At 43.4% G+C, this 27,074-nt stretch overlaps 1 protein-coding gene across 1 annotated transcript; it reads left to right on the top strand.

The window, feature by feature from the left end:
* The first annotated feature begins 224 nt into the window (after positions 1-224).
* Positions 225-26,985, top strand: LOC308112634 (uncharacterized protein). Its single transcript, XM_080468310.1, has 7 exons — positions 225-405; positions 12,379-13,355; positions 18,436-18,487; positions 19,477-19,600; positions 20,585-20,727; positions 24,533-24,769; positions 25,641-26,985. Exons 1-7 carry the CDS (start codon positions 325-327, stop codon positions 26,274-26,276), a joined length of 2,250 nt encoding a protein of 749 aa, XP_080324436.1. The 5' UTR covers positions 225-324; the 3' UTR covers positions 26,277-26,985.
* Positions 26,986-27,074: the final 89 nt, after the last annotated feature.

The following is a 27,074-nucleotide window of genomic DNA, read 5'->3' as shown; positions in this document are numbered from 1 at the left end:
AACAAGTGCGTAACATTTTGGAAAATCAAACAGGGGATGTATTTTTTCAGTTCATGGATGGAGCCGTTCTGTTTTTGTGTTATTGACTTAAAAAAGAAAAAAGAAAAAGAGAAAAGAAGGTGTGATTGTGGTAAAGTGTTGGGTGGGAGAGCTGTCAGTCAGTGAGCCTGTGCTCCTGTGGTCGGGTTCGCCCATGAACGATGGAAGCGCGCTCCCGACACCTCAGGTGAATGAGAGGGAAGCGGCGGAGCGGGACACGGCTCGCGGTGCGGCGCATTTAAAAAAGAAAAGAGAAAAAAAGAAAAGAGGAACAATTAGAGGAAAATGAGTTGTGCTACGTCGCTTGGAGCGAATGTTTTTATGACAGCATATCTGCTCTTCGTGGTGGGATGCGTTGCTCAGAAAGTAAGTTGACATTTCTGTGCTACAAAAATAATCCACAAGCTGAATCTGTCGTAGCTCACTTGGCATGCAGCGAACCACAGCGGCGAACCCCGTCCACCAAACCCGATCTTCAACAGTTGTTTGCTTCCTGGCAAACATGTTGACTTCAATAGATTCCAGCCAAGCAACTTTGTTAAGTTAAGGTAGCTCTGTTCTCTTCGGCTTATATTAGACTTGTAAAGGTGCACCGGTGCGTTTGGTACATCTTAATTTTAACCACCGTTCAGTACTTTAACTCCGGTTTACAGTGTGCGGCTGGAGGCGAGAGCAAGAAGCGGTAAAGCAGTGTAGACTATGCATTAAAAGTTGACATTTTAAAACTTTAGATGGTTTAATTGCAAAACAATTAAAGCCGATTTTGTCAGAAAATCAATCGGCTTCTAAAGCGCAAAGGCCATCTTGGAACAATGCGAGAAAACTTGTAAGTTATTAACAAACTTTTAAATTTACAATTTTTCCAGTGAAGTTTCGCATGGACTAGGACGTGAACGTCACCCTGCAGCCTCAAATGTTGCGAAAGTTGTGTAAGAAATGAACTGCAGTGCACAATTACGCTGTCGCATTACATGTGCTCAATCTTGGAAACATTTGTTCATAACATTTCGCCAGTTCATCCACGTCTATGCAAATTGTGTGATTAGATTCAAAACGTGCTTCGCATTTGGACGCCGGAGTTCAGTTTTAGAGATTAATATGTATAAAAAAAAAAAAAAAAGCCATGTGGTTCTGTGACAATTGAGAAGAAGAAAAAAAGAAACCCTTCCAGTTAAGTTAAACAAAAAAAAAAAGGTCTCAAAAAGCTATTTATTCCAATCTTTGAGATATATAGCCTGCATTTTAAAATTTCTGTAGCACGTTATGAACTCACAAAAAGAGATGTTTTGATGGCACAGGCTTGTTTTGATGTTGGGGAACTTCAGAGAATGGCATGCACGCTGCAGAAATGAGAACCACATTGGGAGCATGTTAACCTTATGTTTTACTTTTCATTGAGCATGAACTGTAATAAACTCTGATAAACAGGGACTGTAAACCCCCCCCCCCCCCCCCCCCTTCAGTCAGGCTGTCATTTATGTTGGAGATGTTTCAGCTTCGGCTGTCATCAAGAGGAAAGCCTCTGTCAGGTTAGTGAGGCTCACAGCTGTCTTTGGGTGCTGAGGAGTTGATTTGTAGAGGTGTTACTGAGGCATTTATGTGGAGAACGCAGCCACAAAAAAACCCCAACATTTCGAATGACTGGACTGTGTCTGCAGCCAGAAATTAGCAGATTTCATCACTGGCAGGAATGGGGATTGATGTGATGTCTTGTAGCTCAGATGTACACTTGTATAACCTGTTGTTGGCTTGTTTTTTTGGGGGGTATTTTTTTCCCCCAGCCCAAATTGAAAGAGATTTGCAATGTTGATACTGGACGTACTTCAAACGCTGCTTCTGTGTCGATGTCTATGAGATGCTGCGTGATGGTCTCATCTGTGGCAGTGACGGGTGTCAAAGTACAAAAGGGTCACCCTTGGCACAGATCTCCCAGGACATAAGGACCACACTGTCAGCCAGCAGAAACTCTGTGGCTTCCACCTGTCAAGAGTCGTCCTTTTCCGCTGATGGAGAATGACAGCTCAGCAGCACAATTCTTAGAACTAGACAACAAAAGCCCTTGGTATATTGAATTGTCAGCGTCTCCAGCTTTAGTTCCTGTGTGCATAGGGTGCTCACTATCTTTGCAATTATCTGCCTGAGGGGGCACGGTAAATGATGGCTTTGTCCTCTGCTCCCCTTTTGTATTAAGTTGATTTTTGGAACAGCATAAACAAGCTTGGAATTTATTCTATCCCCCCCTCAGAAAAAAAAAAAAAAAAAAAAGGGAAGCATCCAAGTCTGCCAGTCCACAATTCAGATCCCGGGATGAGGGAGAGTGAATTTGATCTTTGTTTTGGTGCTTTGTGTCACAGAAGGTTTCATGTGAGAGCGAATGAGGGGACTTTCACCTCTGATTGAATTGCGCTGTGGGACCAGTGAACGGTGAACTCACTTATTCCTCCCATGCTCAGTCTGACAACAGATAAACATGTCATCGTGCACTACAGTGTGAAGACATGGCATGAGAAGGCGGTGAACACAGAGCCGGGACACTTTAAGAATAGGCTCCGTTTCAGTACTTCCTGTGATACATGATGCTTTTGCTCATTTTACTGGATGAGTCTGTGAAGCGGCTAATGAGTATTAGTTACTTGCTGATAAAACATTTTACCCTTCGAAATTATTTGGTAAAAACGGCTTTGAGTTAACTTTTCTTATACAGGGAACATGTGCATACTATTGTGTTTTAGAATTAAAAGTGAAAAATAGTATATTATATATATATATATAATATAATCTCAGAATATCTGCAGCAGAGGCTAACATCCGAATCACAGAGCCAGATGTCTGCTTTCGTCTCATAACCACTGGTAGAACATTTAAAGCCCCAAATGATCGCCTAATTAAAGATTGTGTTTTCCATTGTGTTTGCATAATCCCAAAGGACATCAAATTTATGTTTGTCATTGTTTTTATCGCCTGAAAGCGCCAGGTGGTTATTTACCAAAAGTTCACAATATCCTGGAAGTATTTGAAGAATCTTAACAGCTTTGAAATAGAAAATACTGCTCTTTTATTAAGAAAATATTGCCTTATTAAACATCAGCTTTAGACATGAAACTTACCAAATCAGTCTTTTGGACAACTCTTTCATAACTGGTAAAATACTTCTTGTGGCTCTGCACTCACACATGGCTCATCATCCCCTCTCAAACGGCTCCATGACATTTTCAGAAAATTCTTTGTAAATAAACATTTTTCTTACAATTTTATTTTATTTGCAGACCTTGCTGATTTATTTTTTTTATTTTTTTTAAAAAGGGAAATTCTTGGACAAAAATGGCAAAATAAATTAGGAGCTGAAACAGCCAGAATCGCTAAAAAGAAAAAGAAAAGATAAAATAGCTTAATAAAAAAAAAATAAATAAATTGTAAAAACGATGTTCCAAGAAAGGGGAAAAAAACAAGAATCATGAAAAAAGAAAAACATTAACAAGGAAAAGCACAGCGGCTATAAATAGTTAAATAGTTAAATAGTTAAACTGGCTTAAATAGGCAAGATGCATAAAAGAGCTGAAGTCAGAAAATCCATGAAAAAAAAAAAGATTTCCCTAAAAATGGCTACAAGAGCTAAAATGTATCTCAGTCGTACCTTAATGAATGCAACCTACATTTCTATTTATCTTTTTTTTTTTTTTTTAAAGATTTTTTTCTTTACAAGTTTTGCGGCTCCAGACAAATTTTACTCGGTGGAAAATGCAATCAAAATGCATTACAGGAGCCTTGTCAGAAAAGTGACTAATAGGTAAAGTGACGAGCCTCAATGGTGTTCCAAGGCAGAACATTTTAAGTAGCAAGAGGACAGTCGGCTTTAAAAAGTGCCGCCTTTCGGCAGCAATTTCGACGGACATTGGAATGTAAGTAATTTAGACTCGGGCCGAAATGTGATGGCGAGAGCGTCTCTGAACGTGGTCAAAAGGAAGGAAGGGGAATGAGGCGACAGATTCATTGGCACACACGGTTGACTGACTGAAAACTGCGCTATGTACGTCTGTCAGAAAGACTCCTGGGTTGTTGTTTTTTGTGATAGTTGACTAGAATAAACAGTATATTACAGTTTGCTGTATATGTATAGCTGTGTTGACCTGCACCTGTCCTAATAATACTTCCAGGTACTGACTCGGCAATAGTAAAATCTCCTCAGACTCTCCCCTGTAACTTTGATTAATTAAAGCATCTATGTGGGTTCAGTATCGCAGGAAACATACAGAGAACGTGTGGTTCCCGTACGTACAGAATATTGAACAGGAGGTCGTAGTATGGCTCTTTTAAATATAGAATTTTGTCAAGTAATGAAATCATTTAGATCAGAGCTTCACAATATATCTTCCACTCATTAAGACCATCTCAACCGTGATACATCAGAGAGAGAGAGAGAGAGAGAGAGAGAGAGAGAGAGGTTTGCATTATCACATGCTGTCGTCATATAATCCAGCATTAATTCAATTATATATATATATACTACTACTAATCTCAAGGCACCTTTGCAGAGAAAATCTACAATGAAAAACTATTTTAACAGGAAGAAACCTGCAGAACCAGGCTGAGAAGTGGATGACGTTCTTGTGTTGGAGTTAAGGGATGGAGAGGAGAAACAGATTGTAGTAAGAAGGTGATCCAGTCCGCTCGCTGGCCACATTGCCATTCGTCTTGCGAAGCGTTCACTGTTCACAAGCTTTCATAGCTGTCGTGAGAAATGTCACTAAACTCCCTGTGCTTTAGAGGTTACTAGTCTTATTAGACGTGACATTAAAAAAAAAAAAAAAAAAAAAACTTTTCTGCGACAATTTAGATTTTTGTGGTCTGATGTGGAAATGTTGCTTCCATTTACACTGATTGATTGTGCTTTAACTGTGTCACCACAGGATTTAGCTCCTCACCGAGATGCTGCTCTTAGATTATCATGGATGCAAAAGTCTGGGAATGATTCCCCCCGCACTGGGTGAAGCCACTGTGGACATAAGGTCACGTCCCCACACACACACACACACACACACACACACACACACACACACACACACGGTTCCACAGCAGCAGCTCTTTCTAGAGGAAATATGTTAATAGGTTTTACACCACAAACATGGAAAACAGTGCCTGGCATCTGCAGGTTTCTCTCGCCCACCCAGTCGCATATCAGCGCAAGCGCTTGTAGTCTGAGGACCGCAGCAGCAATAATTAACAGCATTCCACTGATCCATGCGGGCTACAGGAAACATGCCAAGATGAATGCGTAAATAAGATGTTGATCAAACATGGCCGGGCTGAAAGAGGTCTTTCATGAGTGTCTCATGATGCACACAGGGGTGAAAACCCGTGTTCCGTCGGCTGACAAGGGCGACCCTAGAAAATCCCTGCCCTTAACAATATAATGCCAGACTCTTTCTTTTTCTTTTTTGCCAAAGCACCGTGATTTGACTTGTGCAGCCACAAGCAGAGGTCTGGAGGGTCAGAACTGCGGAGGATGACCTCAAGGAGCTCCGTCCGTCCACAGAAACCCATGCAAACTGTTTTCCAGAGACGGAGCCGCAACTAATTCTGATTTTCCCCCTGCTTGCATGTCTACATTCATCTTGCCACAACTTATATAATATGGAAAATCAATGTGTATAGGATTCAATTAATCATCTCATAACACAAGGAACAGTAATAGCAGTCTGTGTTTTGTTTTTTTGTTTTTTAATCAGCCTGTCTGATCAGTCTTAATTTATGGGTTAGTTTTGTCTGATTTGTAAGCATGCATAGATGGAATCTAGTAATTTATTTCTTACAAGACAGTATGTGAGGTCCTGTACCTTTTAATACTGCTGCAATGTGGAAAATTCTTGTTAAACTCAGGAAAAGCTACGCTCTATTCTAATTGAATAAGTAGAAGTTCTGATTTTGGTGAACTCGAATGTCTACAGCTTTAATTTGCGCTCGGGTTTTTTTTCTTTTTTTGAACCTTACATTTATAGTTTAGTATCAATTTTCCATGTGTGGCCGAGTCTTAATTTGAAGGTTTTACTGCATATTTGTGTCTCAACTTCAAAATCCAGTTAAAGTAATTGGAAAAATAAAGAGTTTGATGGAATTGACTTAATTTCAAAGTATTATTCCCGTCATTTGTTTACACGTTCCGATTGCCCAGACTTTGAGAGTATTTGCGCTGCATCCTGAGGCGACTGCTGCTCCCCGAACACGAGTCTGTGAAGCAGTGTCACTTTTCTCCTCCAGTAAACAGGGCTGGTGAGGATTCCTGCCCCCTTTTCAGGGGCCCGCCTGCCTGTTTATGAGCCAGTCCGGGGCTGTTTGTGTGTGTGTGTGTGTGTGTGTGTGTGTGTGTGTGTGTGTGTGTGTGTGTGTGTGTGTGTGTGTGTGTGTGTGTGTGTGTGTGTGTGTGTGTGTGTGTGTGTGTGTGTGTGTGTGTGTGTGTGTGTGTGTGTGTGTGTGTGTGTGTGTGTGTGTGTGTGTGTGTGTGTGTGTGTGTGTGTGTGTGTGTGTGTGTGTGTGTGTGTGTGTGTGTGTGTGTGTGTGTGTGTGTGTGAGCCGTATTTCAGCAGAAGCCAGCTCGTGTTGCAGAGTTTTTACAGTGGCCTGGGTGGTTTAAACAAATCCATATTGTTGAAAACAGTTTGGTCAGACTGCAGGCTACTGTTTACTCTGTTAGAGGTTTAAAGACATGCAGATAGTTTTTGTTTGCTTATCGTTTATATCAGTGGCGTCAAACATACGGCCAGTGGGAAGACCTTCAGAGTTTAAAACTTACAAGGGAAGCATTACCTGACTGATCTTTTTTTTCAATAAAAGTTGCATTATTCCTAATTTCTCCAGGCTGTTTATGATGAGTGGACATATTTTGGGATCATGCATCTACATCTTTGCACTCAAATAAAGAGAACATGTGGAATCGGTTGTTCATCGGTTCTTAGGCTTTATTTTTTACTTGTTTGGCTCGATTCAGATCCAAAGCGTGAACTAAAATGAGTTTGACTCCGGTGGGTTACACCAAAAAAAGATTGTGAAATTGTTGATTGATTGATTTTAGTTTGATACTTTTGTTGTGTGAATGCTGGAAGAGCATTCATGTGTAGCATCGCTAGTGTGTGAGCCCTGAAACTCTTTAGCATGTAGCATGTAGCGCGAATCAGTGCGGGTCGGTCTCAGACTTTCTCTTTTATTACTGATACAGTTCAGCGAAAAGTATTTCAGAAAATATCTGAGGTGAGAAATAAACTGTGCCGTTGCTGAATTTGTCTCCGTTTTGGTTCCAGAGCCAGTTTAGATGTTTTACGAAAGTTTTGCGATGTGTCGGAATTTGGCTCCCCGTGCCTCATTTGCATATTGTTGGCTGGATTCAGCTTTATGCAAATGAGATGAGGCTAGCTCTGGGGGAATGCAACGCGGCTAGAAACGTGCCGCGCCACACCCAGCATGAAGCAGCAGCGAATTGGACATGTGATTTTCACGCGCCGGCACATCCTTCAACTCCGGATTATATCGGCAAAGTTATGTTTTAAAAAATATCGACATATTGGCACATGTCAAATATCGTACATCCCAAGTAAAAATTCTAAGACATCTTTTAGTGAACTTCCAGCATCGGTATTTCCAGGACAGGCCAACTGCCCTGTTTTATAGAAATCAAAATCTAGTCATTCCCCTTCCTGTAGGCGTCATCAAGGACGGCCACCTCTTCTCCCTACTGCCATCAAGACCATTTGATTACTGAAAATTACTATATTGTATATTTTCTGACAAGCAATCTGGCCTTAGAGTGATAAAGCCAGCTGCCAACATATTTAGATTAACAATTGAGAACATATTCCTTTACTTATTCCAGCGAGAACTCGGCTCTCTGTCTCAAAAAACCCACTGTCAGCAAAATAATTTATTCTCTTGTATTTTAACTGGTGGGAAATCTTACTTTGCGATGGCAGAAGGTGGCAAATAGAAACTGTAACATGTAAAAATGTAACTTGCCACCAATATGAGACTCTCCATCAGTTTCACACTGACACACTTGAAATGGTTTGTTTCAGTATTTTGTGATCCTTTGGGGAGAAGATGAGGTTGGAGCAGTTGGTGGGCTGTGGTTTCCTCTCAGGTCAGCGGGTGATCGTCCACACCGAGCTGCAGCTGACAAATGAGCGACATCACCTACAGGTTCAGCATGAGCTGGTGAAGCCGCCCGCCTGAGGGCTGAGACCACTTTTAAGACATACGACCAAGTCCAGGTCACCTGATTCAATTTGTTTTGATCTCAGTGTTGTTAAATTGTTGATCCTTGAACCGAAACAAAATTCCTAAAAAGAACGTCAAGTTATATTTATAAAGATTAGTGTGTATATATATATATATATACACACACATTTATTTCACATCTGAGACTGGAGAGAGATCTTGAGTTGTTGTTTTCTATATTTTCTTTTTGGATTGCCCTTGTGACAATGATCTTTTTCTTAGCCAAAGTGTTGCTGGTTTACTGTGAAACCAGCAAACAATTGAGTATTTGTGAGGCTATCTTGCATGTTTGAATGGAAAAACATTCCTTTCTAAGTCCTTGAAAAAAGCCAGAAACCCAATGTCTTTTTTTTTTTTTTTTTATTGATCTAATTTTGTTTCTTCAGGAAATGTGAATTTTCTAGTGTTCAAATGATTTCTCAGATTCTTTTCCCAAAATGTAAATGAAGTAATTTGTAATCGGTACAGTAATCAGTCAGCACATTTAATGCCGGCTCTTTGGTAATTAAACAGACACATGAACGCCATCATGGAATGTGATTGAAACTTTTTTCTCCCTGCTAAAGATGTACTAATGCAAAGTGAAAACGATGGAACAATACCGCTGGTTGGGGGGCCTCTCGGTAATGACAGCATCTGGTCTGATGTTTCACTGAACAAGTCATCTCAGTCAATTATGTGCGGGGTTGATGTACTTCTGTCCGGGGCAGCTCCCGTCAGTGACACAACTGGGACGCAATGACCGGCAGGCTCTTATGTAAACTTTCGGCTTGCCTCGTACTTATTAGCATCACTTCAATAAAATATTATCCGCCCTCCCCGTTTGTGGAGTGGCTCACTAAAACGGCACTGCAGCCCATTGTTTCGCCATGAGAAAAGGCATCCCTGAATAATTAGCGGCCCGCCAGTGGAGTGGCCTGTGATGTAACAGAACTGACATGTTTGGCATTATAAGAATGTCCCATTTCCATTCGACACTGTGGCACTTTGGGGCTCTTTCATGTGTAGTCTAGCATGTACATCCCAGGGTGCAGGGGACCTCCCAGCTGCCTCATCCTGGTGGCAGGAATCACACAGTCTCCATGGACCACACTCTTCTCCTTTTTATCATTTTCAATTTACTGTTTTTTTTGTTTTTTTTTCCACAATTCTTGACATTATTTGATATTTTTCTTTTGCCCAAGTTTGAACCAAGTGTTTAAAAGAGGGTAAAAGTGTCAAGCAGACTAACATGCTGTGGAGATAAAAGAACATTCTCTCACCGCTGGTGATTTTTGTCCTAAACGGGGACACGCTGTCTTCCTCTGCCCCTGTTATGCCCCCATATTGTGAGGTGGTTCCCCTTTATTGCACAACTCCGCCGCGAGCCCAGTGAACCCCAAATCGGCTTACTCTCTATAACCTCAGCAGGAATGGCATTTGGCCTGTTCAAATGTCACCCGTGTAATTCTTTGCTGTATCGCATTCATTTCTAGCCGGTGTGTGTACGCAGTGCATGTGGGAAAGCCTCTCGTTGACTCGTAGAACTTTCAGTGGCTCCCAGTGAAAACAGCAGAACACAGCAAGTATAAAGTGAGATGATCGTAACTTTCACTAATCCCACCCGAACGGAGATATTTCTCTTTTTTCACGTGTGGGCAAATGCTCATTGTGGGGAAACATGCACGAGAGAATGATAAAATAAATAAAAGCAAAGAGGCATAAAGGCCTGAAAACAAGCTCAAACATAAACACAACACACAGTTCAGCCTTGCTTTTAAACATCTCCGAATTGACGCGTCTCTGCATTTTTCTGGAGTCTTGATCCCAAAATTTGACGAATAAAAAATAAAGGTCCTTTCGGTTGTATCAGAAGATCAGATATTGAGTTTTGCAGACCTTTGGGAAGTGCTGTCACTGGTTCTAGAAGCAGTTAAGTTCCTCCACAATGCTACTACTGTTTTAAAATGCAATTAGGAAACTGTCTCGCAGTATGCTGGTCATGTTGGTGCATTCTCTGTCAGTTGCAGTTTCACTTGTTTTATATCCTCAAAATGCAACAGAATAGAAACCTACAAAACGTGTCACGCCATCACGTTTTGCAGCTTTTTGCTGAATTGTATCTGTCTGTGAACTCAGTTTGACATACAAAACATACATCTTTAGGTAAAGTGTTAATTGACATTTTAACCTTTTATTTTCTTGCCGCAGACAGGATATCGTAAATGAAGCCAGACGGTCTGAATATGAAGCGTTATTTGTACAAATGGCTCCTGCCTGTGATCACTGAGCAGCAGTGAGAGCAGCGGTGTCAAACATAAAGCCCGCAGGCCAGAAGCGGCCAGGAAAAGTTTCCATTGCAGTTCGTGTGACGATCTTTCACTGTGAAAATGACAGGGAGAACATTACACCAAACAGATCTCACTTGGTTTTGTTCAGCAAAGAAGCGATAACATCAACTGATACTGTGAGGGCAATATTGTGAATATTTTTCTGAAGGCTGCAGAAATCATGGGAGTTGAGAAGCGACGGTAGGAAGGATTTGTGATCGTCATGTGATGTGCATCTTTTCTTCTTTTTTTTTTAAGCAACAAGTTGTAAAAATAAAATACATACGGAAACATTTTTCAACAGTAAACTAAAATTTCATATCAATAAAATAGGCTTTTTTTCTGTCTCCATGTTGAGGTTTGGAACTGATTGTTAATTCCTTTTTGGATTAAAACAGAAAAACATTTAGTCTTTTATGACGTTTTTTTGGTATCGTTTTACGGGTTCGGCCTGATGGAGATCTAATTGTGTTGTTTGACCTGAGGTAGCGCAAAGTAACACAGATTGTGGTAGTAACTGATAGACGGCTAAAATTTCACCATTCTAACCAGAAAGTATTGCTTTGTGAGATTTTGACGAAAAAAAGAATTTGGAACTGTGAAGTGTGTGTGCAGAACGTTGCATCTTCAAAAAGAGGTTAAACTAAGTTCAAAACAATCAAAAGAGTGTTGCTTTAGCTATTGACCTGCTGCTAATGAAAGTCTTGTGTTGGATGGTGCAGATAGTATTTTTTGATTATCCTATCTTCTCTGACCTCCCAGGTGGCTCTAAAGCCGTTCTGAGGATGACTGCTGTATGAACTATGGAGAGGGTCTTTGGTCTGATCCTAATGACCCGAGGGCCGAGCGAGTGGCTCACTTTTCCAGTCAGAATTACACGGAGGTTTTGCTACTTAAAATATACCGTCTGAGGAATGCCTTTGATAAGTGGGATATGGATGGGGATAGATGGTCTGTAGAGCAATCAAAGTGGCTGTCTGGCTCCAAAGATTTTAGCTTTCCCCCGTGTACCTGATGCCCTTTCCACCCCTCCCACCCCAACTGCAATCTCAAAGAGATCTTGCATGCTTTCTGCTTCGTCCAAAGCATAAGCGTCGCCCGCGGGTGTTGAGTTGTTACCTGTCTGACAAGCCGGTCTGCCAGTCTGGGGCATTCCCACAGTCCAGAATAAAAGCTTATAAATGCGCTGGACCCCTACAAAGGTCTGGTTCCTCAGTCCCCTGGACCAACCACACATCTGTCTTTGCTTAAGGCCAAGGTCCCCCTCACCTCCCCGTACACCTGGGAAGAATTACAGCCAGCATGTTTGAAGAAATACCCCTGGTTCCCTAAGGGTTACCAAGGCCATGGGTACAGGCAAAACTCGGGCTTTGATACGAAGACAGAGCAGCAGAGTTGAAAAGTTCAGTTTCAAGCTGGTTTATGTCAGAGGGCGGTCAGCTTGCAAGATGGGTGTATTATTAGCCTTTGTCATTGGAACCTTTTGACATGCGAAACAGTCACTTAGTGGCCATTACCTAAATGCACGACTTGTTTCAGAATTTGGATGAAGTGTAATATAATAGTTTTGCAACATAATACCAAGGAATGCCAGCATGGGTGGCACTGACGTGAATTATCTTGGCAGTGCCTGTGCTCTGCTCAGCCTTTTGTGTGGTTTGGGTTTATTGTCTTCTCTGACAAGCAGCACAAGTCTGTGCCAAAAGATGTGAGCGTTTTAGATCTGTGGGTTTGTGACACGGCTAACTTATTGTACTTCCTGTTACAGGTGTACTTTGACTGCGGTGCCAAGGTGGATGTGGTGGATGTCCACGGCCTGATTCTGTCTCCTGGCTTCCCCTACAACTACTCTTCCGGGACGCACTGCGTGTGGCAGTTCGTTGTACCTGTCGATTACCAGCTGATTCTGGAGATATTTGACTTTGACGTGTTCGAAAGCCATGACGCTGCCACGCAGTTCTCTGCTTTCTCTAATTTTGACGAGGAAGACGTGGACGAAGAGGCGACTGTAACTCAAGGCAGCTTAGCTGTGGACGAAGCTTCACCAGTGACTAAAGATGCCACGATTGAGGGTGCCGAGGAGGTGCTGAAGACACGGCAGTCCTCCCAAGACGGCCACATCAAGCAAGTCGTGGTCCAGGAACAATCTACAAAGATGGAAATCGCCAAAGTCTCAAATTCTGCCAAAAGATCCGCGGACGCCTCCTCCAGCTTGTCTTCAGCACCTCCTCCCTCTCTCCTCCTCCTGCCTGGGGCTGTGCCTCCAGGGGACAAAGTCATCAACTCCGCCTCCTCGTCTCACCTGAGGGGAAACCTCAAAGCCCGCTCCAACCTGAGCACAGTGGTGGACGAGACTACCCCCGCTTCGCCGCTCTCCACCGACACGCCATCCGTGAGCCCCGAGACCCAGCAGTCTGTGCTAGATGCCTGTCCCCACGATGTCCTCTACATCTCAGACCTCATCACCTTCTCCTCCAGGTTCTGTGGCTCCAATCGACCCCCCAGCAGCCAGCTGATTTTTGGCTCGAGCCAGGAGATGGTGGAGGTCATCATGGAGCTCATCACGACCACGCACTGGGGACGTGGCTTCGCACTCCTGTTCCACTATCACAACCTGACCGAGCCGGGGGGGGACCAGCCTGCCACGGCCCCCGCAGCCAGCAAAACAGACTCTCTGCTGGCTGCTGTGAGCGGCGCCGCCTTCTTCGCTATGATACTCACCAGCGCCCTCTGCATCATTTTCAGGTAACATCACTTAATTTGTACTCAAGAAAATACAGACGAAACGGACAGGGAATACTGTGAAGCTTCCAGATTAAATCAGTGTTGCTGCATTGGCCAATGGTTGTCATGAATCAATTATATTATCTACCAATATCTGACAGCCAGCCCATTATATATTTTTCCAATTTGCAGAAGTATATAAGTGGGTTAGGGTTAAAACGGAGTTTAAACGTAATAGTCGAATTCAAAGTGAGCTTTATTGTCAATTCTGCTGTACATAGGCATGATTGAGAGGTTTGTCTATTAAACGCTCACTCAAAGCCTTAAATCCATTTCAGCTTTTTGTTGCTTTTTTGAGGGTCCATTTACACGGCAACAGTTCTAGGAACCACTGAAAACACAACCTTTTGAAAACGCTCCGACTCTGTCTCCGTGGATACGGGGGAAGACGCAACTTTTCTGAAACGCTGCTACTGGTCGTGTGCACCGCGGCTGTAGTAAACAGTTCTTCTGTACATGCCTGAGTTTATGGACAATAACAACAATGAAGACCTCCAGAGTGTCATGAATACTAGTCTAGATTTTTCTGGGACTCGGTAGAGTCACCAATAAGAGAAATCCAACTAGATTGTCTGGCCATACGACTGTCCGTATACTATCTTCAATGTTTTGTGTGTGTGTGTGTGTGTGTGTGTGTGTGTGTGTGTGTGTGTGTGTGTGTGTGTGTGTGTGTGTGTGTGTGTGTGTGTGTGTGTGTGTGTGTGTGTGTGTGTGTGTGTGTGTGTGTGTGTGTGTGTGTGTGTGTGTGTGTGTGTGTGTGTGTGTGTGTGTGTGTGTGTGTGTGTGTGTGTGTGTGTGTGTGTGTGTGTGTGTGTGTGTGTGTGTGTGTGTGTGTGTGTGTGTGTGTGTGTGTGTGTGTGTGTGTGTGTGTGTGTGTGTGTGTGTGTGGTTTCTTAACAAAAACCAATGGCACCCACTAGTGGCCCAACGTGCTAACTGCATTGTTTACAGCGTTTCTGTCGTTTCCAACTAAACACATGGTTTTCAAAATGTTGCCGTGTAAACATGACACTTTTCTGAAATGAAAATACAAAACCAATGCATTTTTACTTGAAACATTATTGTGTAAACGTGGCCTGAAATCCAGAGCGACATTTACATACTCAACCCTCCACATACATCAGGACCATAGCTTAGGACATCTACTTTTTAAGTTGATTAAAAAAAGATCTCATCTTGATTAGGCCTGTTGCGATAATCAATAAATCAATTAATTGCACGATAATTAAAAATGAGCTCGATAAGTTTGCCAGTCTCGACGTCACTGTGAGCGGCGCTCATTCTGGTGTTAGTGAACGGCGCTCTCACAGTTTAATGTTGTTTTAGAGAGTTGCCAGATTTCTGAGCCTTCCAGTAGAAAACCCGGGTAAGGCTCACTGTAAACGGGCCTTAACATGTCGGGGGAAAACTACCAATCTGGCAACAGCAGCCACCAGCGTCACACCGTCATCAAAATGCGAAGCATCACAACAAAAACAAATAGAAGACAGCAACACTACCTCAGACTCTGTTTCCACGATTAATACTTCATCTTCGTATGGTTACCGTACTTTCCGGACGACAAGCCGCTACTTTTTTTTTTGGTGGACGACTCTGCTTTCTAAGGGTTAACAAGCTTCATACTGCTGATATGTGGATGATGCGTTCAGGTGCATCATGTAACTCCAAAGCTCACAGCAACATATTGGAAAAAAAAGAATTATAAACTGGTTCATTTTTGGAACTATGAATGTAGAACTATGAACTGAACTAGTTCAATTTAAAATGTATGAACTGAACTTTGAACTGGTTCATGTAGAAACTGAACTTTCCCAACACTGCCTGTCAATCGCTCTTGTGTGGGGAGGGGGGGCACCTGGCACACCTGAGTGCAGCATGAGAGCCCCATGAGGAGGAGAGGGACAGATGAGGTTGTTTTGATTCTTTATTTTGGATATTTACAATGTCTTTTTTTCATAATACAATTCCAATTTATCGCAATGACTGAAACTTGAACTTCTGAATTTAAAGGGATATGAATGATTCCTGGATTAATGTACAGTCTAGAAATTGTTGTCAGAGCAGCTTTATGAAGGTGGAGCTTAAATTTTCTCCACTTGCGTTCTGCCAGTCTTCTTTGGGGGCTTTTACCAGTGTATCATTCCTCCTTGGGGCTTTTCTTGGAGCACAGACTACTTCAGCTCTGACTGGAGCGACGATATCAATGATGTTTATAACTTTAGAGCTGAAGTTATCTACAAGGTCGTTGACAGGCGCTGAAGGCAGAGCTGCATGCTGGTGAAGGTCTGGGTGAAGACTCGCCGTGTGTTTTCATCATTGTGACGTTTTCTGATCTACTCTTGTTTTACTTCTGCTGCTGTCAGCTGAGATCGAGTAAGAAACAAAGTAATGGTCAGAATCTGCAACATCCTTCACCACAACCTCAAAACATATTTTGACCTTTGGAAATAAAGTCTAAGATGTGTCTCTTGTTGTGTGTGGAATTTGTCAAATGCTGGAAAAGGCCAGAACTTTCAAGGATGTTCAGAAGTTCCTTAGCACTCTTGTCTCTTGGATTATCACAATGAATATTAACTTGAAGCGCAACATGTTCAAAAGTGTCAAACTTTCCCGATGACAGCTGTTGGCAGTGACGTGTAATATCATCCAGAGAAGCTCCGCCGCCTCCTTTCTTCAACACTCTGGCCTCACCGATAAAACTGCAGGGTGGAGAAGCTGATTCTAGAAGCGCTGCTGCACTATTTTCATTTAACCAAGTTTCTGTTAAACACATGAAATCAATTTCTGGACTGTTTTTATTGCGTTTTACCGTTGGCAATATTTGTTTTCCTCAGTGATAAGAATATTGATTGAAAGTTGCCCGACAGAGACCGAACATTTAGTAAACCAAAGTGTAGAGTGTTACGAACATTACTGGACTGAGGCTGTCGCTCAACTGCACTCAGATTAAATGGAGTAACTGTGTGTTTGTTCCTACCGATTGGCTTTTGAGCGGGCCGCTGGCTATTTTGAGCATGTTAAACAAAGCAGAGGTCTTTCTCATCTCCAGGCTTTCTAAGTGTGAGCTAATGATTGTGTGAAAAAACTGCAAAATAGAGTGACATGGTGAAAACATGGCCTCAGAGTAGCATCATCATGTCATTACTGCCATTGTGAGAATTTTCACCCTGCCTTGTTAAGAATGTACCAAATCCCTGCTTTTGACTTTGTTTTGAAGCCCGCGCCACCTCTAACTGCGTCCTCGCTATGGATTCTCTTGAGAAAGTTCACAAGTCTTATCTTTCGTGAATGAAATTGGCCGTCCCGACAGAAAACGCTCGCACACAGACGCGGCCCGACACTGTCACGACTTTGTTATGTTGACTCAGCTGGAAGCCGCAGCCTGTGATGTGGTGACCTTTGGCGATTAGTTGGCTTTGGCTGCAAGTGTGCGGCTTCCTTGATGTGGCGCATTCTCACCGTAGACAGCGGGGCATTCAAGGTACGGCACCTGGCATCAATTCCCAGCCACACAAAAACATTGAGGCCGCATGAAAGTGAATGGGCGGGTGTGTGCTGTGGAGGAAAGAAAAAGAGGCAACAAGGAGAGTACGGGCGGCATTGTCGGGCAATCTAAAGGTGTAATTCACAAGCTGTTCCCTCTGCCATCCCAGGGGACAATGGAAACAAGCTGTGGAGTTAAGTTTGGAGGGCTGTAATACTATCTGTACTGACAAGCTGGAAGTTTCCTAAGCTGCAAGTCCAGACGGAAACCAGTTGCTCTAAAGGTTTTCCATTTGTGCCCGTCTCAGTGTTCGAGTAGTTTACGGTGATTTGTCCTCATTTTCAACGGCTCCAACTCATCTGTCAGGCACGACGGCCCTGCAGGTCATCTCTATTAATGACGGCAAAATTAGAAACACGTGTTCAATAAAATGAATGGGCAATTTGTGGGAACAACAACAATTTCTACAGAAGCAAAAGGGAAGTGCACAGCTGTCTCTGTAAGTTTTATTTGTAAAATTGGCTTGATCCTTATTGCTTTATTGATTTACTGAGAACGTTTGAAAAAAACAAACTGACCTGGTGAATTAGGGCGAGATTGTTGTGAGGAGAAATCAGCAGTGAGTTTCACTCTGAAAGACCCCTCTGGTCAGAAAACAGCCAAAGGTGGAGGGGAGTCGCAGCAGGGGTCGACCTCAGTTGACCAAAGTCTGGTAATGAACTCATTCAGCTGTAAGAGCAATTTTTAATAAGAGGGTACTTGTTCAAGTGTTTCTCCATGCTTCACTGACTTAAATGAATTTAAGAACAGAACAAAAGGGCACCGATAATATAACCATAGCAAACAGGGTTTTTAAAAAAATATATTTTAAGATGACTTGAAAATAACAGCGAAGTGAGTTTATTCCTCTTCACTTTTCAGCTTGTAGGATATTATATATATTCCAGGGTGGTTGTAAATACTCAGTAGTGTAACACAATGTGGCAACTTTTGCAGAATTTCATTAAGAAATGTTTCTGTGAAAGTCAATTGGGAACTTTAAATGGTGAATTACGTCTGATTGTGGGCAGTTTTAGTTATTCAAACGTCTCAAATCACACATAAAACTAACTTAATATGGTGTATTTTTACTGAATACATTTAAAAACAAGCAAACATAGAAATCGGGTCGAACATTTGCCTCTTAAATGGTTAGAAGCTACAATATTGATCTGGAAGCTGTGGCCATAAGTTCCTATTAGGAGAGATACAGTAATGCATAGTGAAGCCATTTGAGCAGGACCCACTATTACAGCTGATCATTGGCAGGGATGTCACTTCATCAACAGATTAGCCAGTGATAAATTGGAGCTATTATAAACTTAAAGAGGCGATCATCTCAGATATTTACCATTTTCATACACTTTTGTGGGATTTATGGTCCGAGTATGAAGGAAAATGGTTGTAATTTCTAATAAAACACTGATATGGAGTAAAACTGAATATATTTATCAACGTTGTTTCTTGCACATATTTGTGATTGTAAATTGATTTTGTGTGATATTTATTGTTTTCCAGGCCGAAGCTGTGTCCAAAAAGAGGCAGCTCCAGTTCATCCTGCAACTCTGAGGTACAACAAAGTACAGCCCTCAGAAATACTGTAGTTCTTCTTCCCTTCTGCGAAGCAAAATATAATTGTTTTTACACATAGAGACACTGATGTGTTCATGTCTAACCAACACATAGACACAAGTGTGTGAAACGAGAAACATAAGCTAGACACAATGGAAACGACCATAATAGATGCAGTACTTCAATAATGTGATACTTATATAGAGAGTTCCATTTCTCCAAAACCATATGAGCCGATATTGCCGGTCTTCCTGTACATCATCAGCTGATCCTAATCACAGAAACATGAGAGAGAGATTTGGTGGCTGCTGGTCAGCCAACATGGCAACCTGCTATTTTGCTGCGGAATTCCTAAAGTGGTCGTTAAATTCGGCTTTTCAAAGTAAAGCTTATGACTTTCACTTTCTCAATCAGCCATCGGGTAACTTTTTAAAGTGAAACTTTCTGCCTTAATATTATTCCACTCTGTATTGCGCTGCTCTGTTGTTATGGTGCTGCGCCGAGAGACGCTGCACATGCTGCTCCGGTAAGGGAGGAAAGAAAAAGTAAACAAAACCGTTAATTACGTACATTTTTTTTTAACGAGTTAAACCTTTCAATTCAATTAACGCATTATTTTTGACAGCACTAGTATTTATACAAAAAACCTTTGCAGCGCATGTATGAACATTTTCCCCGTATCAAACTGTCAGAACGCAGTAAAACCTGAAGTATTTTCATCCCAGTCGTTTCTATGCGATGGTGAGTTTCACTCCAAGGGAATAAGATGGCCCATCAGCGTGCCACAGAACGCCATTGACGTCATCGTGTTATCTCTTTCTGCTGAGCTTTTGCTTTTGTGTATCAGAAGACATTTACACAGCTGTGCAGTGAAGGTTTTTTTTTTTTTTTTTTTTTTAATCAAACACCTGTACTGGACATGTTTGCTTTGATGAGGCAATCTGGAAGCTCTGCAGATAAACTGGATGGGATGGTGCTGTTTTGTAGGTGCCAGAGGGAGTCCAGAACACCGGGGCCGAGGTCAGCGAGCTGCAGCTGATTGCTGAGAATCAGGCCAACCTGGAGACGACCGGAGAGCAGGACAACAACAGAGACGGCCAGCCCCACGCAGGTTTGAAGCAAACACACATGCACTAGAGAAATTATGTTGGACAAAATTTGTATTAAAAGTCTACAATCTCAGAAATAAAACTCGATGAAGCTCAGTGCGCCATCGTCATTCTACCTGATTTATATCTACGCGTGTTTAGACATTCGCCTGGAAATATTAGGAATGACAAGAACCCCTGCGGGAATGGAAATCTATCATTAATCCATTTCTTGGATAAAAACCATGTTCTAATGAAGTGTGCGTGATTTTCGGGTTTGAGAGACGTAGAGCGTATGTGTGGCGTCCATTCGCTCTTGTTGTCCTCGGATTAATCGAGGGAAAGTGAGGCTGCGCTCTTCAGGGACCTGGAACAAAGCATCTTTATTGTTTTAAATCTGCCCCCCCCCCCCCCCCCCTGCAAGCTTTTGGGTTTGTTGAGTCATTGCATTTGCTGTAAATCATTACCTGGAATAAGAAAAAGAAAGAAAGAGGAGAAACTGTCTGCGAACTCTGAGGTGGGTCTGTGGCGTTTCATTGAGAAGGAAAATTGCATTAGTTTTGGAGCGGCACGCAGGCATGATCCTGGAACAATCCAAAGACTTCTCTCGCTCCCTCAGTGGGACCGGATCCAGGCTGGGAGATTTGTGGGTTGTGGCATTTAACCCACAAAGCAGCCTGGGAGTAGTATGAACAACAAGAGAGTACAGTCCCTCGCTCTGTGCGCTCCAGTCACAGAGTTTACACCAAAACACACACAGCTTAGAACCAGCGAAGGAGTTCAGATTAGCCTACTCTGGATGTTGTTTCATTGAAGGATTCAATTTTTCAGTGGAACACTCACATGGCTCACTACTCTGCTGCTCAGTAAATAAGCCTCGCTTTAAACATCCAACACTTTATTTCAATGTGGAGAATAACGATAAATCTAATGATAACCATAATCCTGCAGAAACGTGTTCTAAGAAAGTTTGATTATTGCAGCTGATGTGTGTCTTTAATTCCTAGTTGGTGTTGGGGCCGATATTTCCCAGAATGCAGAGGTGGACCTCTCCTGCAGTGGACTGACTGAACTAGATCTTGGTGCAGATGAAGTTTTCATTGTGTCTCCATCCCCAACCACCAGCACACTGCCGTTTCCCCAATACACGGTAAGACAACGTTGTTTGTTTTTTTACTGGCTACAGAGTCTGTGAGATTAAAAAAATAAAGCACGTGCTCGATGGATGATTATGAATCAGAGGTCAGTTCATCATCCTAAAAATGATTGAATGTCTGTGATATCTAATCCCTGTTTACACAAGACTGGAAACAGCCTTTTGTTTTTTTGGTATTTTCATTTCAGAAAAGTTCCACTTTCTGGCAACATTCACACTGCAGTTTTCCTGCCTGACCACTAGTTGGTGCTGTGTCTTGTAGTGTGATCACACCCGTCTTTCTTCTTCTCACAGGCCCACTCAGTGTCTCTTAGATTTAAGAAATCCAGATGATGGGGTTGTAAATGAACACTGATACTGTTATTGATCGACTCACACACAAGCAGTAAAGCTGTTGGCTGCGACCCGACCACATGTGTACAGTTCTCCCAGAAAACGTGTATTTCTCCTGGACTATTCATGTGTTCACAGTAATGGGATCTTGGAAAGAAATCATTCTGAAAGTCTGATTTCATAGTTGGTAGTTTTCATAACAGAGACAACCGATAAGATGACAATGTTATAATCACCAAGGTGAGTCAACACATCAATTGATGCCTGTAAAGTTTATTTTCTCACTAGACTTGGAAAAACTGCTGTTTCTGTACCTGCAAAATACTATTTACTGTACTTTCGGGACTGAGAGCAAAGTTACGTGATGCACCTGAACGCATCGCCCATGTATTGGCAGTATGAAGCTCGTTAACCCCTAAAACATTTTATAAATTAGCCGCATCATTGTTCAAGCGTGTGAAAAAAGTAGAGGCTTATAGTCCAGAACTTACGGTACGTTTAGCTAATAGATTGTGGCTTCTTCCCTTTGAATCACAAGAAGTTTAGTCAATTACAGACTGCGTCATAACTGTTTCTCCTGTAAATGCACGGCCGCCTATATGTTGAGTAATATATCGGCTTCTTTGAGCTTTCCAAAACTTCCCACTTTCCCAGTGAGAAATTCCCAGTTTGACAACATTCAACAGTTTGTTTGTTTTTTTCCCACGAGGGAGCGGGACCTCGTCCCCGACCAGTTGAATTCATCATAGTGGAACTAAAACTGAACTGATCATACTTTATTTATTCCTTTTGTCCACATTGACCCATCATGAGTGTGGGTGTGTGGCCACGTTATGGCGCTCCGGGGAGCTGATGGGGGTCAAGGGTCATGCTCGGGGGACCCACAGTGGTCGCCTGTCAGCTGTGGGGTCCGAACCTGCCAAGTCCACTTCTCTAACGTCCCATTGGAAACCACCCTGCATGCATTTGCGTCCATGAAGAATTTTCAAAATGTTTTGAGGTGGTAACATGACACATTGAACCAACCATCATGAGAGGCGACGCGGATTTCTTCGCTTAGAATTGACCCAGTGTTCCGGGTAAGTCTGACAACATTATGACGGCGTACGCAAGGGAGGAAGTCCGAAACTATGAGGGCATAAATGGGAAATGAGGATAATTAAAAGATGGGAGGAGAGTTGAAGAAGCAATAGTTCAAGCCCACATTTTTTCCCTCTGCTTCTCTTTTGTGTTCTCTTGGAATAAGAGTTGGCATAAAACAACTCTGGCAGCCTTTTGAAGGACTGGCAGGCTTTTCTGCAGCCTGGGCTAATGGAGTATTATCTACAGAGCCAGATTCCCAGCTCCAATTTTGTGTGTGTGTGTTGGTGTGTGTCATGCACGCTTTGCTGCACAGTGTGTGGTCTGCCTGTGTGTGTCCTCGATGGAAGTGATGTTAAGAAAACGTCGCTGTGAAAACCACAAGAACCTGGAATACCTGGTCGGTGCCCGTTTATCTTCCGGGCGATGGCGACTCTGGTCTCTCTACAGGACACGTGGACGAGCCTTTAACGACCCGCCCAGAACGCTTCCTTTTAAGGGGAACTTCAATTCCGTTAAAATGCAGCGATGAGAATCCTTTTTAAAGCTGTGCTGCTGGAGGCAGTGTGATCAGAGGTCTGGGTCAGAATGCTCGCCAGCATTCCTGGTTGTATGAAAATCAACAGACTGCGTTTGACTCCAGGTTCCCCCCCGGAGGACTGATTCTTTGCCTCATGTGTCAAATTCTACAAGTTGCCATTGTGCTGGTGGGGCTTTAGCGAGCGAAAGAACATTTCATTTAAACCCCCGAGCTAATTCTTGTCTAGACAAAGCTAGCTGCTAGTGACTCTGTTGGAAGGATTATCTCTTTCTGATGAGTGTAACCCTTAACCCCCCCACCCCCTCCCCACCACCACCACCAATCAGCAGCAGCTGACTGATCAAAAATGATCAAGTGACCTTTGTACCTTTAACCTGTCAATCACTTTTAGCGTGCGTGCGTGTGTGCGCGTGTGCGACCTACAAATTATTTATTAAGTATATTAAAGCTGTCAAGGGAACAGCAGGGGCTTTGGAATGATTTCAGTAACATTCATGGTGACACACACACACACACACACACACACACACACACACACACACACACACACACACACACACACACACACACACACACACACACACACACACACACACACACACACACACACACACACACACACACACACACACACACACACACACACACACACACACACACACACAGGGCCGGGCAGCTGTATGACTGAACGGACTAAACTAATCAGCAGTTCCTTCTCAGTAATCCATTAATGTTGTTCACAACAAAATCTGCAGGGAGGATATCAGGTGCGTGCGTGCGTGTGAGAAGAACTGGAGCAGAGCAGGAAAAGTACTGCAGTCTCCACTGAGATGCAAAATAACTTCCTGAAAAGTTCTGAAATGTACCTTTTAAAAAAGCCCATCATGTACGAATAAAGTCGGGTTAAACTTTTTCAGTGGAGCAAATGTAAACATGTACGCTGTAATGCAGTGAGTCTCACCTGGGAGAGTCGTGACCCAGAACTGGGTTTCATTGTCTAATCACAGTTCTTAACATTAGATATTTTGAGTTTAAAACTCATAATTTCACATAAAAGAATAAGAGACGGGGTTTGTTTATATGACCTTCATTAAATTGAGGACAATGGAAGAAACAACTTGTTGGCACATGGAAAGCATGAATTTCATATTTGTGCACAAAAACAAGTTTAATACTTACCAATACCAGCTAATGCACTCTAATATTATGTTATCAAGTTAATATGAATTATTATTTTTTTCATTCTGACGAGCCTCGACGGTGTGAATGAAAGATGAAGAGGAGGTGGAGGAGATGTGACAGACAGATACGATAAACCTTAATGGTCTGAGGTGTTGATTTCATTCTCTCTCATGAGCTTTCTTCATCTTTATTATTCTAATTTCCTCAGTTGTTTTCTTCAGTACAGCTTTTGAATGAACACATGAGAAAACCAACATATGGAAGTGCATGACGACATGTTGACCGCAGGACTGATGGAAAGTGTTTGAGGTTGAGTGTCCAGCCGGAGCTGGACGTCGGTAACGAGGCCGCGGCGCCATGTGCCTCATTGCTCAGCTGCAGTTGAGTGCTTGAACATAATGCCACCTCTGATATGTGAGCTATTTACGTTGTGTTCATTCTCAATTAGTTTGTTGATCCTCTCTCGTCTTTTAACCTTTGTTTTCCTGGGGGAAGTTTTGTTGACTTGGTTTTTGTTTTTCAGCGCGTCTTGGTTTCTGCCCACTGAGCAGGTGTAGATTATATTCATCGGAGGCGTGACGGCTCGTCTTGTCGAAACAGCTGAAGGGCTGCCCCTCTGCTGCACTTTCAACCTTTCTGCTTTCCTTTATCTCCCCGTCTCAGCAGAGGGAGAGGTTTCTGCGGCACAGCGACACCGGTCCGGGTCCCGCAGGCGACTGGCCCTCGCCGGACTCCTCCGCCTCGCCGGCGGGAACCAGGTCCCCGAAGGACGGCGGCGGCTCCAGGCCCAGAGCGTGGAGCGTGCGCACCTTCCAGGACTTCCTGCCGCCGCTGCAGCAGCTTCATAAGAAGTGGTGCAGCTGGAACTCCACCAGTCCCTTCACCAAGCTGGTGGACAGCGTCAGTACTAACCGCCTTGTTGATGAGGAGTTTTCATGTCATTTAGGTGTTTTTGGTTATGTGTAGTTTTCCATTGATCCTGACAAGAAGGTTCCACCTTCCGTCGCTGAAGACTTGCAGCATTTAAACCAAATATTTCCCATAATTTTTGTCTCTTTATGTTCTCTGGGTCAGGGTTGTGGGGTTCACTGAACCGTCACAGGACAAACACACGTGTTCACGCCTACAGCAGTTAATCTCATAAGCATGTCTTCGGATTGTGGGAAGAAGCCAAAAACATGCAAATCCTAAACCAGGAGACGTCTCACTGTGATGAGACGATGCTTCACCACTGCAGCATCGTACCTCTGCCTGTGTATAAAAACAGATAGAATTTTATTCCTGGAAGAGAAAAATAAAAAGGGTTTGTTTCCATTTCCTGTTAGAAAATTCTCTCCAAACATTTCAGGTATGAGTGTTTTCAAATCTCAAAATCTCAAGAATGATGAGAATTAACTTGAATGATGACGTCCACCGTAGTAAAATCAGCCATGTTCCCTCTTGTGGGTCCTACATATAAAAACGACCCTGAAATAACATTATTAGTTTGAAAAAACAACATAATCCCCCCCCCAAGCAGCAATATATCTCCATCCTGTGTTTCTGTCCGTGTCATTCAGGCTTTCAGGTTTGAGTTTGCATGTTCTCCCTTCCACAGTCCAGAAATCTGTATTTAAGGTTTAACCTGTGACTCTGAACTGCCCAGAGGATTGGCTCCAGCAGATGTTTTCACCTGAGAGAGGATTCCTAAAGATTTGAGAACAGATTATAATCCTGACATCGTGTGTTTCCTGTGGGGTCTTGACTCTCCTCCTCGTCTGCGTCTTTCCAGGCTCCGTCCGGTTTGGGGGCCGACTGCAGAGGAGCGGCCGATGGCCGCAAAGTGTTCTCCGACGTCCACCTGGACGCCAAGGCGAGCGCCAGCATCCTGTCCGACTCGTCCATCAGCAACGCCTCGTACCCGCTCACGCAGAGCGCGCAGAGGCAGCGGCGCCTCAACTCCGCCAGCAACCTGCGGCGCTCCCGCTTCACGGGGCCGTGCTTCGGCCTGCTCTCGGGGGCGACGGACCCGGCAAAGTCGTGCGGGGCTCCCCACACCCCCAGCTCCCCCGCAGAGCCCGCCGCCGCCGCCTCGTCTCCCACCGCACAGTGTCAGATGGAGAGCGGCCAGGCCGGGAAGAGGCGCGACTTCGCCGGCGAGGGCGATCACATCAGCGTGCCGGTGTTCGCCATCTCCGAGGAGGAGGACCGGCAGCCCCTGGTCCCGGCCGAGCACCTGGACCAGACCTCCGCCCCGGCCGTGCCCAACGGACTGGCCAGAGGGAAACACGAGGGCAAGAGCAGCAGGTCCGAGACGTGGAGGCCGTGGGGCAGCCAGGTGTCCGGCGGCGTCGGGCCGCTCCCGTCCTGCGAGTCGGGCGACAGGCGGCCGCGCACCGAGCTGTGCGGCGTCAACAGCCACGTGTGACGAGATGGCGAGGAGCACAGACTCTTGCTGAGCCACTTCTGCATTTCTCAACTCTCGTTAGTGTCACTGTGAAACGTATAACCTTCTTCTGTACTCTGCTACCAGATTCTGTAGCGTCCTGTCGTCGTATAAACGCCCGTCTCTAGTTTCTCTTCATGCTTTTACAATATTGTGTGTCAAAGGTGGAAGAATATGCTGCTTTCAAATCCGAGGCACTGACTGCTGTGGTATTGTTTTCTTTTTTCCTTTATCAATACTACAAAGTATTTTTGATTAAGCACTCACTACCCCTTACTGCTAGGAGCAACTTTTACCTGTACAGGTGAATCTGTTGGATGCTCTTGAGTTAAAACACTCATTGCACTTTGCCGTTCATCACTTCTTTTTTCTGTTTTTTTGTCGATTTCATGCTGCCTGAGTCCCGACCTCTTGGATCTTCTTCCCCTCATAACGACCCCGTTACCCAAAAGTGTTCTGCAGTGCCTAGATCGTCCATAGATGTCAGTGTGGGAGCAGTTTTTGTATACTGTATGTACTCCTGATGCTGGATTTGAAAAGGGAAAGTTAAATGACCTACATATGAAGTATTAATATACACTTTTACTTAGTTTGGAGACAAGTAGCACTCACGGTAATATTTAAGTTGTTTTGGATTAATGTAAAGTTTTAATAAAGATGTCATTAAAAATATTGTGGTCTTGCTTTGCCTAAAGAAAATCTGTTCTTTTGTTTTAAAATACAGTGAAACATTTCAACAGTACATAGAACTTGATGGGTTCCAGGTTTCTCCTCCTCCAG

Source organism: Lipophrys pholis (assembly GCF_963383615.2).
Source record: "Lipophrys pholis genome assembly, chromosome: 7".
Classification (NCBI taxonomy): Eukaryota; Metazoa; Chordata; class Actinopteri; order Blenniiformes; family Blenniidae; genus Lipophrys; species Lipophrys pholis.
The sequence above is the reverse complement of the archived record's forward strand: the minus strand, read 5'-3'. Positions and strand labels throughout refer to the sequence as shown.

What these genes read in the sequence shown, in the direction of transcription:
- LOC308112634 (XM_080468310.1), top strand. Translation starts at nt 325, where the DNA reads ATGAGTTGTGCTACGTCGCTTGGAGCGAATGTTTTTATGACAGCATAT. An exon ending in GTTCATCCTGCAACTCTGAG is followed by an intron (nt 18,488 to 19,476) that starts GTACAACAAAGT and finishes GCTGTTTTGTAG; the next exon opens with GTGCCAGAGGGAGTCCAGAA. An exon ending in TGCCGTTTCCCCAATACACG is followed by an intron (nt 20,728 to 24,532) that starts GTAAGACAACGT and finishes TCCCCGTCTCAG; the next exon opens with CAGAGGGAGAGGTTTCTGCG.